Genomic DNA, 11,596 nt, shown 5'->3' on the forward strand with positions numbered 1-11,596 from the left:
GGACGCCCCTGGCGGCGAGCGCGGGCCCCGCCGGCCGCTCCATCAGCTCTCCCGGAGCGCCGGGCTCCAGACTGCCTGGAGCGCTGAAAGAGTTAACCAGGAACGCCTCCCCGCTGTGGTTTTGTGGTCGAAACCATGATTGCCAGGAGCAAATTTTTGTCGTGCACAAGGTGTGTTATTAAAAGTCGGAGTTACGCTGCTGGTGAATGAAAAGTTAAAAGCCCTCATTAGGCTTGGGCTGTAAAGCAGGCGGACTGGGCCGAGGGGCTGAGACAGCCCTAACGGCGGCCCGGGGTGCGGGACGCTCCAGATGATCCTGCAGCTCCGTGGGCTGCCCTGGCCCCGTGGACGCCCAGCTTGTCTTCAGGGTCTGTACAGAGCAAGGGGAGGGACGAAAGGCCAGGGGTGAAGCTCAAATAACACCCCAAACTCGCCTGCGTTGAAAACAAAGCAACAGCCACGCATTTACTGAGTGCGCACTCCACAGTAGGCTGTGTCGGGTGCTTGGTAAATTACTGTCCCGTGGAAGCCTCCAGCGATGTAGTGAGCGATGGGAGGATTAACGCGATTTTGCAGAAGAGGTGACTGTGGCTTATCCAATATCCTGGGAAGAGCTGGAATTGTGGTCGGGTATTTACTGAAGGGTCAAAAGAATGACCGAGGCCAGGCTGAAAAGAGGAGAAACCTAGGCTATTAACAGTGGTGGAGAATTACTGGCCAGAGCTAACCTCTGGGTACTACTTTCTGTACATTTTGTATTTTATGCATTGCATTTTACAAACCGGTGTCACTTTTGAAGTGAGGAAGAGAAGGGAAGGGAATTATTTTTTCAAAGAGAAGTAGTATTGGTTCTCCTAAAAATGGTGATGTCAAAATGTGGTCCCTGGAACAGCATCATCATCACCATCATCATTATACCACCTGGGCACTTGTTAGAAATGCAAATTCTCTGCCTCACCCTAGACTTACTGAATCAGAAACTGGGGGTGGGGTTCAGCCATATGTGTTTTAACAGGCTTTCCAGGTGATTCTCCAAGTTTAAGAACCACTGGCCTGAAAGACCTGGCAGAGATCTGGGAGCCAGGAGGTGCCCAGATCCACCATGGACCTGCAGCCTACTTGCTGAGTCAGCAGACGGAGAACTTTGCTAATGGTCACACCTGTGTTTAAGCCTGATCGGGTGGCTTTTGGCTCAGCTCTTTGACCTAAGTGTTGGTTTCTGCATGTATAAATGGTGACAGCAGCTCCCACCTCACAGGGCATATAAGAGAGGTAAAAGGCCTGACAATTAATAATGTAGTTTCTCTCCTCTCCTCATCGTCCTCCCCTCTCTGAAACTCTGCTTTCCCATTTTTAAAGTGGAGCAGACAAGATCAGAACAACTGACCTACTGAAGGTTCTAAGGGAAATGATCTCACCCACATTTGCTGTTATTTCTCTGCGCCTTTCTTGGAACTCAGCAAGAACTGGGAACTTGCGGGAAGAGAAGACGTGATTTTTGACATTATGACCCAGGACCCAGCACAGAGTCCTGTTCCAGAGTACACCTTAAGTGAATGTTTGTTGAGTGAATCAGTGAGTGAATGAAAGGAGCCCTGGGATTAGAGAACTTCAAATTCCTTTTGAATGATTAGAGGGAAAAAAGGAAAATTGATCAGGAAACCAAGAGGAGACTATAAGGTGAAAGAAAAACTCCCATACAGGAAAGAATTTTTCAAAAGGAAGAAAGGGAGTTTCTGGCATAATTAGAAAATGGCACGTAATTAATTTACATGCAACTCGGCGCGTTGACTGAAATCTGACCGCCCTCAGCTTGCCCACCTGGATCCAGATGATGAAGCTGGCAGGGCTCACCCCTCTTATCTGGGAATCTCCCGTGCCAGGCCTCCTGCTGCTACTAGGAAAATGTCCCATTTACAGGTAGGAGAAAGTGAAGCTGTGAATTGGCAGGCTCGTTGCTGGGGGCTCCCCCCACAAAGTGAGTATTAGTAATAATAATAATAGTTTACGTTATGTGCTTGCACTCTGCTGATCACCCTACCTGCATTATGTCATTGCCCTTTCTGACAGTAATACACAGTTGTTGTGAAGACTGAATAGATAATTGCCTCCATGTTGTGGACAGCATCTGGCACTGGGGAAGTGAATGGTAGTTTTTCCTCAGCGAATGGTAGTTTTTCCTCATAATTCTGTGAAGTCCGTGCTCCCACCTCTCCCCATTTTACAGCAAGAGAATGGAGGCCACAAGGCTAGTAAGGAGCAGAGCTGAAACTGGAAACCCAGGTCTGTAGCTCTGGGCCCCTCTAGAACCATGAATTCACACCACCCAGTTCACACTGATGTGAGTTACTAGCATCAGCTTTGGGTGCCACCATTTCCCTAGGGAGGACCCCAAACAAGCCCCTCAGCATGGGACAAGGTGTATTTCACAAGCTGCATTTCCTGAAAACCAGTGGGTTGCCCGCAAGCACGAGAACCAGGAGCACTTGTGACAGGCTGAGGGAGCACCTTGCACGGGGCTGGCCTGAAACGACCCCTTGGTGAGCAGCTGTGGCAGGGCCTCCCTGGGGGGGTAACCAGTGAGTGTGATTGATCACTGCTGAGGAGGCTGGGTGGCTCACAGGGCTTGGTAAATCTTTGGGTGTATCAGGGTGTCAACACCCAGCTCAAGCAGGCGCTGGAACTCTTCCTCCTCAGGCTGGAGGGCGGTGGGGCCCACTTACTGGATGGGCCCTGTCCAGGCACCTCCCTTGAAGGGGCCGAGGCTGCCCCCTTAGTGGTGAGTTTTATTTTCTGCAAAGTTGAGTAAGAATGCTTGAAGTTTTTCATCTATGAATTACTGAAATGCCTCGTTCTGGATAGGAAGAGGGGAGAACTTGCGTCCCAATTGCTACTGGCTATATATCCTTAGGCAAGACAGACTTCTCTCTGAGACTAGATTTCTGAGGTCTCTGTGTACCCTACATTGCTAGGATTTAACAGGAAATTAAACCCAACGAATGGCTGCAACACTTTTGCCTAGTCTCATTGGGAGTTCTAAGTAACTCAGCCAGAAAAGTACAGAGCGTAACTTCACAGCCCTAAAGTGTTTGTTGGGATGAACCCCAACTTCACGCTACGCTCCCTCCATGCTGAGCCTGGAATGATGTGTGGTGGAGTCAGGAAACTTAGGAGTCTGACTGGGCTTGGAGCGGCTGTACCACACCCGCCCGTGCTGCGTGCTCTGAGCCAGGGTGAACTGCTGGGGAGGCCCCACCCAGGCTGCTGTCTCTGCCTGGCAATGTGCACCTCACCACAGGTGAAGGGACAGGAGGCCTCAGGCAGTGAGACCTCTCAGACCCCAGCTCCTCGCTCTTGATCTTCTATCCAGCTCTCTCCGAATGGAGGACAAGCCAGACCAGAGAGGCTCTAAAGGCGCAGCCTTGCGAGGTTCTCAGTGTTAGAAGCAGAGATCTCTGCTCTCTGCTCGATGCCAGGAGATACCAGCTGTGCGGCCTTAGGCAAGTCTGTGGTCCTCTCTGTGGCTCACTTTTTCCTGCTATCAAATGGAAGAGTCATCCCTTCCCTCCCTACCTTACAGGGGCGTTGCAGGATCAGAGGTGATGACAAATGATGAGAAGCATGTTGAAAAATATAACACACCATGCAAATGCGAGGGATTATCAAGTCTCGGACTTGAGTTTCCTCCTCAGTGGGCTGGCCTTCCTCGAAACACGGCAACGTATGCAAAGAACCTGCCTCACACCTGGCCGGCAGTAGGCGGACGAACTTTGGAGCTACCCTAGGCTCATGGCTGTGATCTTGCCTTTCTTCAAGATCCTCTCCACCCATCTCTTTGCTTCCGGTTCCCTTCTACCCTCTTCTCAACCAACATCCAGTCACGCCCAGAGTTCAGGAGGATCAGTAATCCTGCAACATTTTCCTTTACAGTTTTCTTCACCTAGCTGATACTAGCTATTCCTTTGTTTTTGGAAAGCTCATGCAGGTCTTGCTGCCTCTTTTGACGGCAGGGATGGCCTTGCTTGCCTAGGACCGGTACTGACTCATAGCAGTACTTGATATGTTTCGTTAAAATGATGGCTTTATTGTTTCTTCCTCCTTTCTTCTACCACCCTTCCTGGAAATGAGTGGTTTGGTGGAGAGATGACTAGTTAGGGACTTAATTCCCAGGAGCCTGGCTTTGTAACCCTTTCGGCCAGTACCCTGGAGTGGGGGCACCTAACGTCTCTGTTGGCTGTTTCTGTGGTGATAATAACATCATGTATGTTGGAAGGCTCCATGAGATAATGAATGTGAAAGTCGAGGCAAGGGGTTATTACCTGTCTTTTGTTTTTGACACAGAACCTGGTTCACAGACAGGAGGCTTGAGGAAGGTGTTAATTTAAGAACCTCAGGCAAAGTCTCCCCTTTACTCTCATTTGGGGGTTCTGGGATGATGATGGCCATGATGATGGTGATGATGGCTGTTATTTACTGAATGATTATTCTCTGGCAGGCTCTAGGCTAAGCACATTTCTTACGTTAATGCGCTTAATTCTCCTAACAACCCATGAGATTAACCTCACACTGAAGTAGACAGCCCTGGTGACTCCATCCACATGACTGTGTTCTCATTTTCTTCATAGCACTTATCACTAACTAAAATTAACTCATTTACCTACTTGTTTATGATCTGTCTTCCCCAATTAGACTGTAAGTTCCATGGGAGCAGAGCCTTATCTGTCTTGTTCTTGGCTGAGGCCCCAGTGCCTAGAAGAGCCCCTGACTGGTACACAGAAGGCACTCAACAAACATATTTCACAGATGAGGAAATAGTCTCCGAGGAGCCCAGTCCCTGACCAGGGCCAGGGTCTGTGGGGCCACGGCATGGTCTGTGGCTTCATGCTACGCCCTGCTGGAGTGCCCACGTGAAGAAGCCGCTCCAGGGCCATGTCCTCACACTGTCCCTTCTACCTCTGTCCCCTCGCAGCTTCTGTGAGCTGAGGAGTTCTGTCTTAGACAGGGACACCAGGAGAGAGCACGTGGGGGTCCTGGGGAAGTGGCCGTGAAGGGTGGGAGCCCTGGCTTTTCTGCTTTGCGGTAGCACTGTTGCAGGGCAGACTCCTTTGGACCTTTAATTCCAATCTTGAAGAGGACAGCCAGTTTTTCTTAGACATCAGGATTTGCCACCTTGGTCCATGGGAGCCTTATCTGTAGTCCAGACTTTTTGGAAACCAGACGCTTTATTTGGGGGCCTGAGGTTGACTGTTAGCGCCTGCAGGCAAGAGGACCTTCCTCAGGTTCCTGGTGCTGGCCAGAAACTCTCCAGTCTTCTGTTTCCCTCGTAGCCCCTCTGCCTGTGTGGGCAGGAGGTCCCTCTTGCCTTGCAGTGGGAATTGCTTCAGTGTGCGCCAGAGGAGGGGACTTTCCAGAAGCGGAACCGTGTCTAGCAAGGAGACTAGCACACAGTGCTAGACTTTCGGGAGTCCGAAAGTCCCAGGTAACAGGTAGCTTCCCCCACTCACTAGCTGAGTGAAGCTAGGAGGTAACTTCACCTGTCTGAGTCTTGATCTCCCTAACATCTTCTCTAGACTACTGTGTGCAGTAGGTGAGATGACACAGGAAAGTGGCTGTCACATCGAGACGGCTCTAAACACCTAAAAGTGGTTTTAAATGCTGAAGGCGTGATGGCAGCAGTGTAGTATCAGAAGTTAGGCTCCCACAGGATGGACTGGAGACTCTTGTAGGCAAGAAAACGACGCCCAGGTGAGCAGCCAACAATATCTGTTCTTTTGTTTCTGGTGTGTCTTTATCATCGTCTTTGAACATTTAATCTTTAACTGGGGTAAAATAACCGAGAGTTCATCCAGCCTGGTAATGATTGTTCCTCCAGAGTCCGCATACTGGGTCTCTAGGCCCAGACCTGCCCCTGACGTCAGAGTCACTGTGTCCTGTGGCACTTTGCAGCTCCTCAGTGTCCACCTCCGAGCTAGACCTGAGGGCAGTAGTGACTACGTGCATTAGCTCTGAGGGGCCAGGACAGTTCTGAGCATCTCTCTGGGTTCTGAGCTGTGCACTCAGCCCTAATCCTGCCAGGTGGGCTTTGACGGTGCTCAGCACTGGGGTCCTGGGTGGTCAGGGGCTGGGGAGCAGGTTGCTCACAGGCCTTATCTATTTCTCTGTGCCCCACGGGCCTGGGAGTTCCCTTTACTTGAGGCTGGAAAGGGATGGGGGCAGCCACTGGCTTGCTCTGTCTGTTCCTGTAACCCCAGGATCAGGAGGCAGCTAGGAGGGGCCTTTTCTCGCCTCTCATCTTGAGGCCCTTGATTTATAGCAGCAGAAACCTGGGGTGTGCCTGCCTCTCCTAGCCCCTGGAGCAGGAAGGTTTCTGTCATTTCTCTTTCCTGCCTGACAGTTCTCTCTCCCGCCCTCTGTGCAACGCCCTGCCCTGTACCCTGGGGCCCAGTGGGCTGAAGCCCCTGGGAGAGCAGCTGTCCTGGGCATGGGCTGGGTGCTGGCCCACTCTGCCTGAGAACAGGGGACTGAGCTGCTGGGCAGCCGGTGGGCACTTCTGGTAGCGTGATCGGTGACGGTCCCTCCCGCCCCCAGCAGCCTGCCTTGTACTCAACTCAAAACTCCCACAAAATCACTTTTCTGCTGCAGGGAGAGTTGCCTTCTTGTACTGTATAGCAAAGCAGTGTGGCTTCAGTGCTAACCCATCCTGGGTTTAAATCCTGGTGTGCCATGGACTACATGGATGATCGTGAGCATCTTCTAGTCCCCCGTAAGCCTCAGACTTCTTTACCTGTAAAATTAAACAAATGTGTCTTACCGGGTCGTGTTCTTGTAAAGAGCAGTCACGAGTGGAGAGTATTTACAGGTGCCACAGTGAACCGCAGCTGGTATTGCTCCTGTGTCCCGGTGACTGAGTGTCTCAGGCTTGTGGAGAAAGCGGGGCACTGGGGTTGCAGCCGTCCAATCAGTGCTAACTCCATCCCTGGCATTTCTCCAGCCTCGCTGCTACCTCTGTTCTCCACATGCTCCTTTCTCTAAAATGAATACAACCAGAACTTTCCATCTCTATACTTTTCTTGTGATGAAGAGTCAGATCTGTGCCAATAAGTCTCAACGAGTGGTCCCCAGACTATCAACATCAGTTTACCAGGGAACTTCATTAGAAATGCAAATTCTGGTCACCCCAGACCTATGAATCAGAAACTCTAGGGGTTTTATCCAGAAACCTGTGCTTGAACAAGCCATCCAGGTTTGAGAATATTGCTCTGGAGTACAGCGTCGTCCTGCTTGAGCCTGAAACCCCTCTGGGTCTCTCACAACAGAGCTTGGGCGCTCCTTTAACATCTCTGCTTTGCAGTTTCTTATCTAGAAAACAGGGACGCTAATCATAGTACCTGCCATATAGGGTTGTTATGAGAACTAAGTGAGAGAACCGGGAAACATGCGTAGCTCAGAGCCTCCAACACGGCCGTGCTCAAAGAAGATGGTATGATTTTTGTCACCAACATTACACTGTTTACCCTGCCCTGCTCCCCTCCCCCACCAGATGTAGTTCCCAGGGCCCAGTGTCACAGCCTGAAACATCGGCCTCTTTCCTGAGCCCGCGCGGCGTGTCTCTCAGGCCATCTCCCTGTCCGCCTGCAGGTCCCCCAGGGCCCAGGCCCGCCACCTCTGCCTCACAGCACTGCTCTCCAGCTCCTGACATCTGACCGCTGCTTGGGCACTTCTGCGGTGCCTGCCCCAAGGCCAGCTTCTGCCTCCGGGCTTTCACGCCCGGCTCTCCGGGTCCCTCACCACACCCTCTCTCCGGCCTCTGTGGCTTCGTTGGCTTGAAGTGCACTTCTTCAGAAGTCATGCTGGACTACCTGGCAATTTTATCCTTGCAGCTTGCCATAGTCACTTCCTGTCCTTGCTAGACTAACCCCCTCGAGTCAGTCTCTCCCTGGAAGCATTGGAATGAATCCTCCCTGAAGCTTTGCAAGGTTGGGATTTTAGTCCTCAAGTTGTTGACAAGGAAACTGAGGCCCGGGTCTACCATTTTTACGTGGCGGCATTTGGTATCCATCCGAGGCTTCGAGCCCTGGAGTTCAGATTCGTTCTGTCACCCCAAGCTCCACAGCGCTGGCACAAGCTTTCTAGGCTGGTAACTCTGCATTCTCGGGCCCTGGCCTGAGGCTGGCTCTTCAGGGACCTTCATCTGGGACAACCTACATGTGATCCTCCTCCTTGGCCTTCCAGTTTTAGGTCTGTGCGGTTGCTAAAGAATGACCCGGTCAACTTCCAGAAGTTCCCCTACACTAGTGAGGATGAGGCCTGGAAGACCTACCTGGAAAACCCCTTGACAGCTGCCACAAAGGCCATGATGAGAGTCAACGGGGACGATGACAGTGTCGCGGCACTGAGCTTCCTCTACGACTACTACATGGTACGTTCCCCATCCTGGGTGTGCCCTTCTTTGGATATGGGTCTCCCCTTTCAGGCCTGCTGGCCCAGCAGCCCACCATGCCCACCACAGGCAACCTCTTTTTTTTTTAAGATTAAAAAAAACTTATGGAAATAAGAGTTGGGATGTAGCCCAGAGGCATGGGGGTAGGGAGTGAGAAGATTCACTAGAGACAGAGTGGGGAGCAGAACAAGTGAATCTACTGAAATACACTGCTGAGGAGAGCAACAGGTGAGACAGGAGAGGTCTGCTGGGTCCTGTGGGTGTTCCCACATGGGGATTGAACTGCCGCAGTGGCTGCAGATAGCTTCATGGTGCTGAGACTTAACTCCTGTGCCATCGGGGAGGCCCCTTCACCCCGTATAATTTCTGTCTCAGGACGGCTGCACATGGTACCTGTTGCCTGGCAACTGTGCCTGCCTCCCTCTCCCTGGCGGAACTCTGCTCTCGGCTTTGGGTCTCAGCTTCAGTGTCGTCTCATTGATTCACTGGGTGGGGGTTGTGGGAAGCTTCCTTGGGCCTCCAATTCTTTGCTTCCTCTCGGCCCCATCAGCAACCACCATCATCATTCTGGACTCTGTCCTTAGAAACTTGCTCTTTGCCCATTTATGCTCCAACTGCCCCAGAGCTCCTGGAAGGCAGGAACAGTGTCACGACCATAACTGAGTCCCAGTGCCCCCCTGCTGTCGGCCACACAGTCATCAGTACATGTTGACCACATGGCTGAATGGCTTGGCCAAGTTCACTCCATCACAGCAAGAACTTTAACCTGCCATATTCTTTCCGTCCCTGTTGCTTACGTCACCTCAGTTACCCTGCTCTTCCCACCCATCTCTCAGAAAGGTGCTGTCTGTCTTGTGCCTGTTCTCTTCCTGCAGGGCCCTGTGAGGCCTGTCTGCTCTGGGAGCCCTCTTGCTGCATCTCCTCTCCCTCTCCTGCGTCTTGCGCTCCTTCTTTCCAGTCGCTGCCATTTCGTGCACTATAACAACTGACAAAGTCTCTTTTATTGTTTTCTAACAATTTCCAGGGCCTTGGCCTTGACTCTGGGAGACTCAGTTCTTGAGAATAGGAGCTAGGCCCTCCCTTATGTGACAGGTGGGCTTTATCAGCCAGTGATCACAAATGCATGATTCCTGTGTCACCTGTGCCCGTTAATGGAGTCTAGCCTGCATTCTCACTGAGGGCACACGAGGTCCCGGGATTCTAGGCAGCCCCACCCATCTGTCAGAATTGCACACAACAGCAAGCTTTCTTGCGAAGCCTGGGGCTGGATGACTATTCTAAGAGACTTTCCATATTTGACGATGGGGGACGTGAATAGCCTCTATTGAGATAACTGGCTCTGAACTTAAGACATTTAAAGCCGGCCCTCAAATTTACTGGTCAAGAAGTATTTTACCTGCCCTAGCCCACAGAGGAAGGCAAACCCTGTGTAAGTGCAGAATTCAAGGTCAGGAATTGCTCCCAGATAGGAGAAGGCCCTGGTTTTCTCTCTGGTGCTGGCTCTCATCCTGGAGCAGTACAGTGACCCAACTTACCTCCTCCCAGCAGACAGATGGGGTCCTGAATGGGAAAGAAATTTGAATTGACTGCTTCAGCTTGGGGGTGTGGTGAGAGCCAGAATTCCAGTCTGGGCTTCAGCTTGAGATTAGACCACACATTAAAATCCAGCATCATGTCCCCTGGGTGAGAGGCTACCCTCCTCAGGCCAGACGGTAGGGACAGGCTCTGAAGGTGCCACGGCTTTAACGAGATCTGTGTCCTGGTAACATACACCACCTTGCTGTCCCCATTCCAGAACACTCTGGATTCTGGGCAGCTTGTGAGTAGTAATGATACCGTGCCATGGTGCAGAAAGAGCTTCAAGTTGGGAGGTTGAGACTTAGCCCTGCCACAAACTGGCATTGTGGCTCTGGACAATGCACCGCAAAGACAGCCACTTGCTGTGGCTCACTGAATCCCCAGCACTGTACCAGGCGCCTTCCCAGGCGTGGCGGGGTTCGAGACCTGTTTCTCAATTTGATAGCCATGGGAGAAATGACTTAGGTGCTCTAAAATGTAACAATATGTATGATAATCATGAAAGGGAGCATTTATAGAGTGCTTTCCTTGGGCTTGGTGCTGATGTAAGCACTTGGACGATCCCTGGGTATTACTCTCCCCACCCCTGCTTTACAGGTGAGGACAGTGAGGCAGAGAAGTGAAGGGGCTCGCCCAGGACCACACAGTATGTGGCAGATCCAGGAACTGAACCCAAGAATTCTGGATTCAGAATTCATGCTGCTAGCCACTAAGGCAGCAGAGCGTTTGGGCTTCAGTTTTCTTATCTATATGATGAGGATGGTCTTAGTAGCTCGGCAGAGTAGCTGTGAGGGGCTAGACTGGAGAACTCACAGAAGGCCGTCGGTCCAGGAGGCAGCACACGGAGGGTGCTGTGTTAAGCAGCCAGCACTGTGCCTATCGTTCCCTCGAATAACCCCCTCGACACAGGCAGGAGCTGAGTCTCAGAAAGGCACATTCACCCAGTTATCCAGCTCTTCTAAGCAGGTAAGCCAGGTCTGCCTGGTTCCACATCCCACGGTTCCTAACTGCCACTCCTGGGGCACCTCATCCTGCTCTCTAACTTGGGGCTCAGACTAAGCAAGGGTAGAGTCGCTGCCAAAATGAGAGGCTGGCAGGTGTCATGCAGTGAGCAAAGCGCCCCCCTGTCTGGCCAGGTCCGCAGGAGGGGCTGAGGCTTTGACCAGCCTAAGCTACCCAGCGCCGAGCCTAGACTGCCCTCCCTCTCTTCACAGGGCCCCAAGGAGAAGCGGATACTGTCTTCCAGCACTGGGGGCCGGAACGACCAGGGGAAGAGGTGAGTCCGGCCCGGCCACCGTCTCCACTGCTTCCCCCCACCCCCCTTTTAGTCCTCAGCTTCTTATCCCCTGGGCAAAGGAGGCTCAGTGTTTCGGGGGCTAATGGACGTACTTTAGCGTCTTTTAGAAGAAAAGATGAGTATAAGCTAACTGTTGTCCAAATACCAATGATCGTAAAAGATATTCTTACAGTATGTCCAGAGGAGCAGAGGTTTTTTTTTTTTTTTTTTTTTTTTTTTATTAAAAAGTTTATTTTTACATCATTTTTCACATTTTTTTTTTCATCTCAATTGTAATCCCC

The 11,596-nt window shown here is 51.6% G+C and overlaps 1 protein-coding gene across 1 annotated transcript in view; it reads left to right on the forward strand.

Annotated features, from left to right (window-relative positions):
* GRHL3 (grainyhead-like 3 (Drosophila)) overlaps positions 1–11,596 on the forward strand; it is a 31,917-nt gene that overhangs the window by 2,935 nt on the left and 17,386 nt on the right. The window contains exons 2-3 of the mRNA XM_004678617.1: positions 8,233–8,419; positions 11,233–11,294. Of these exons, the coding sequence (XP_004678674.1) occupies positions 8,233–8,419; positions 11,233–11,294 (249 nt within the window). The remainder of the gene's footprint in view (positions 1–8,232; positions 8,420–11,232; positions 11,295–11,596) is intronic.

Source organism: Condylura cristata, unplaced genomic scaffold, assembly GCF_000260355.1.
Source record: "Condylura cristata isolate star-nosed mole 26May11 unplaced genomic scaffold, ConCri1.0 scaffold00008, whole genome shotgun sequence".
Taxonomy (NCBI): Eukaryota; Metazoa; Chordata; class Mammalia; order Eulipotyphla; family Talpidae; genus Condylura; species Condylura cristata.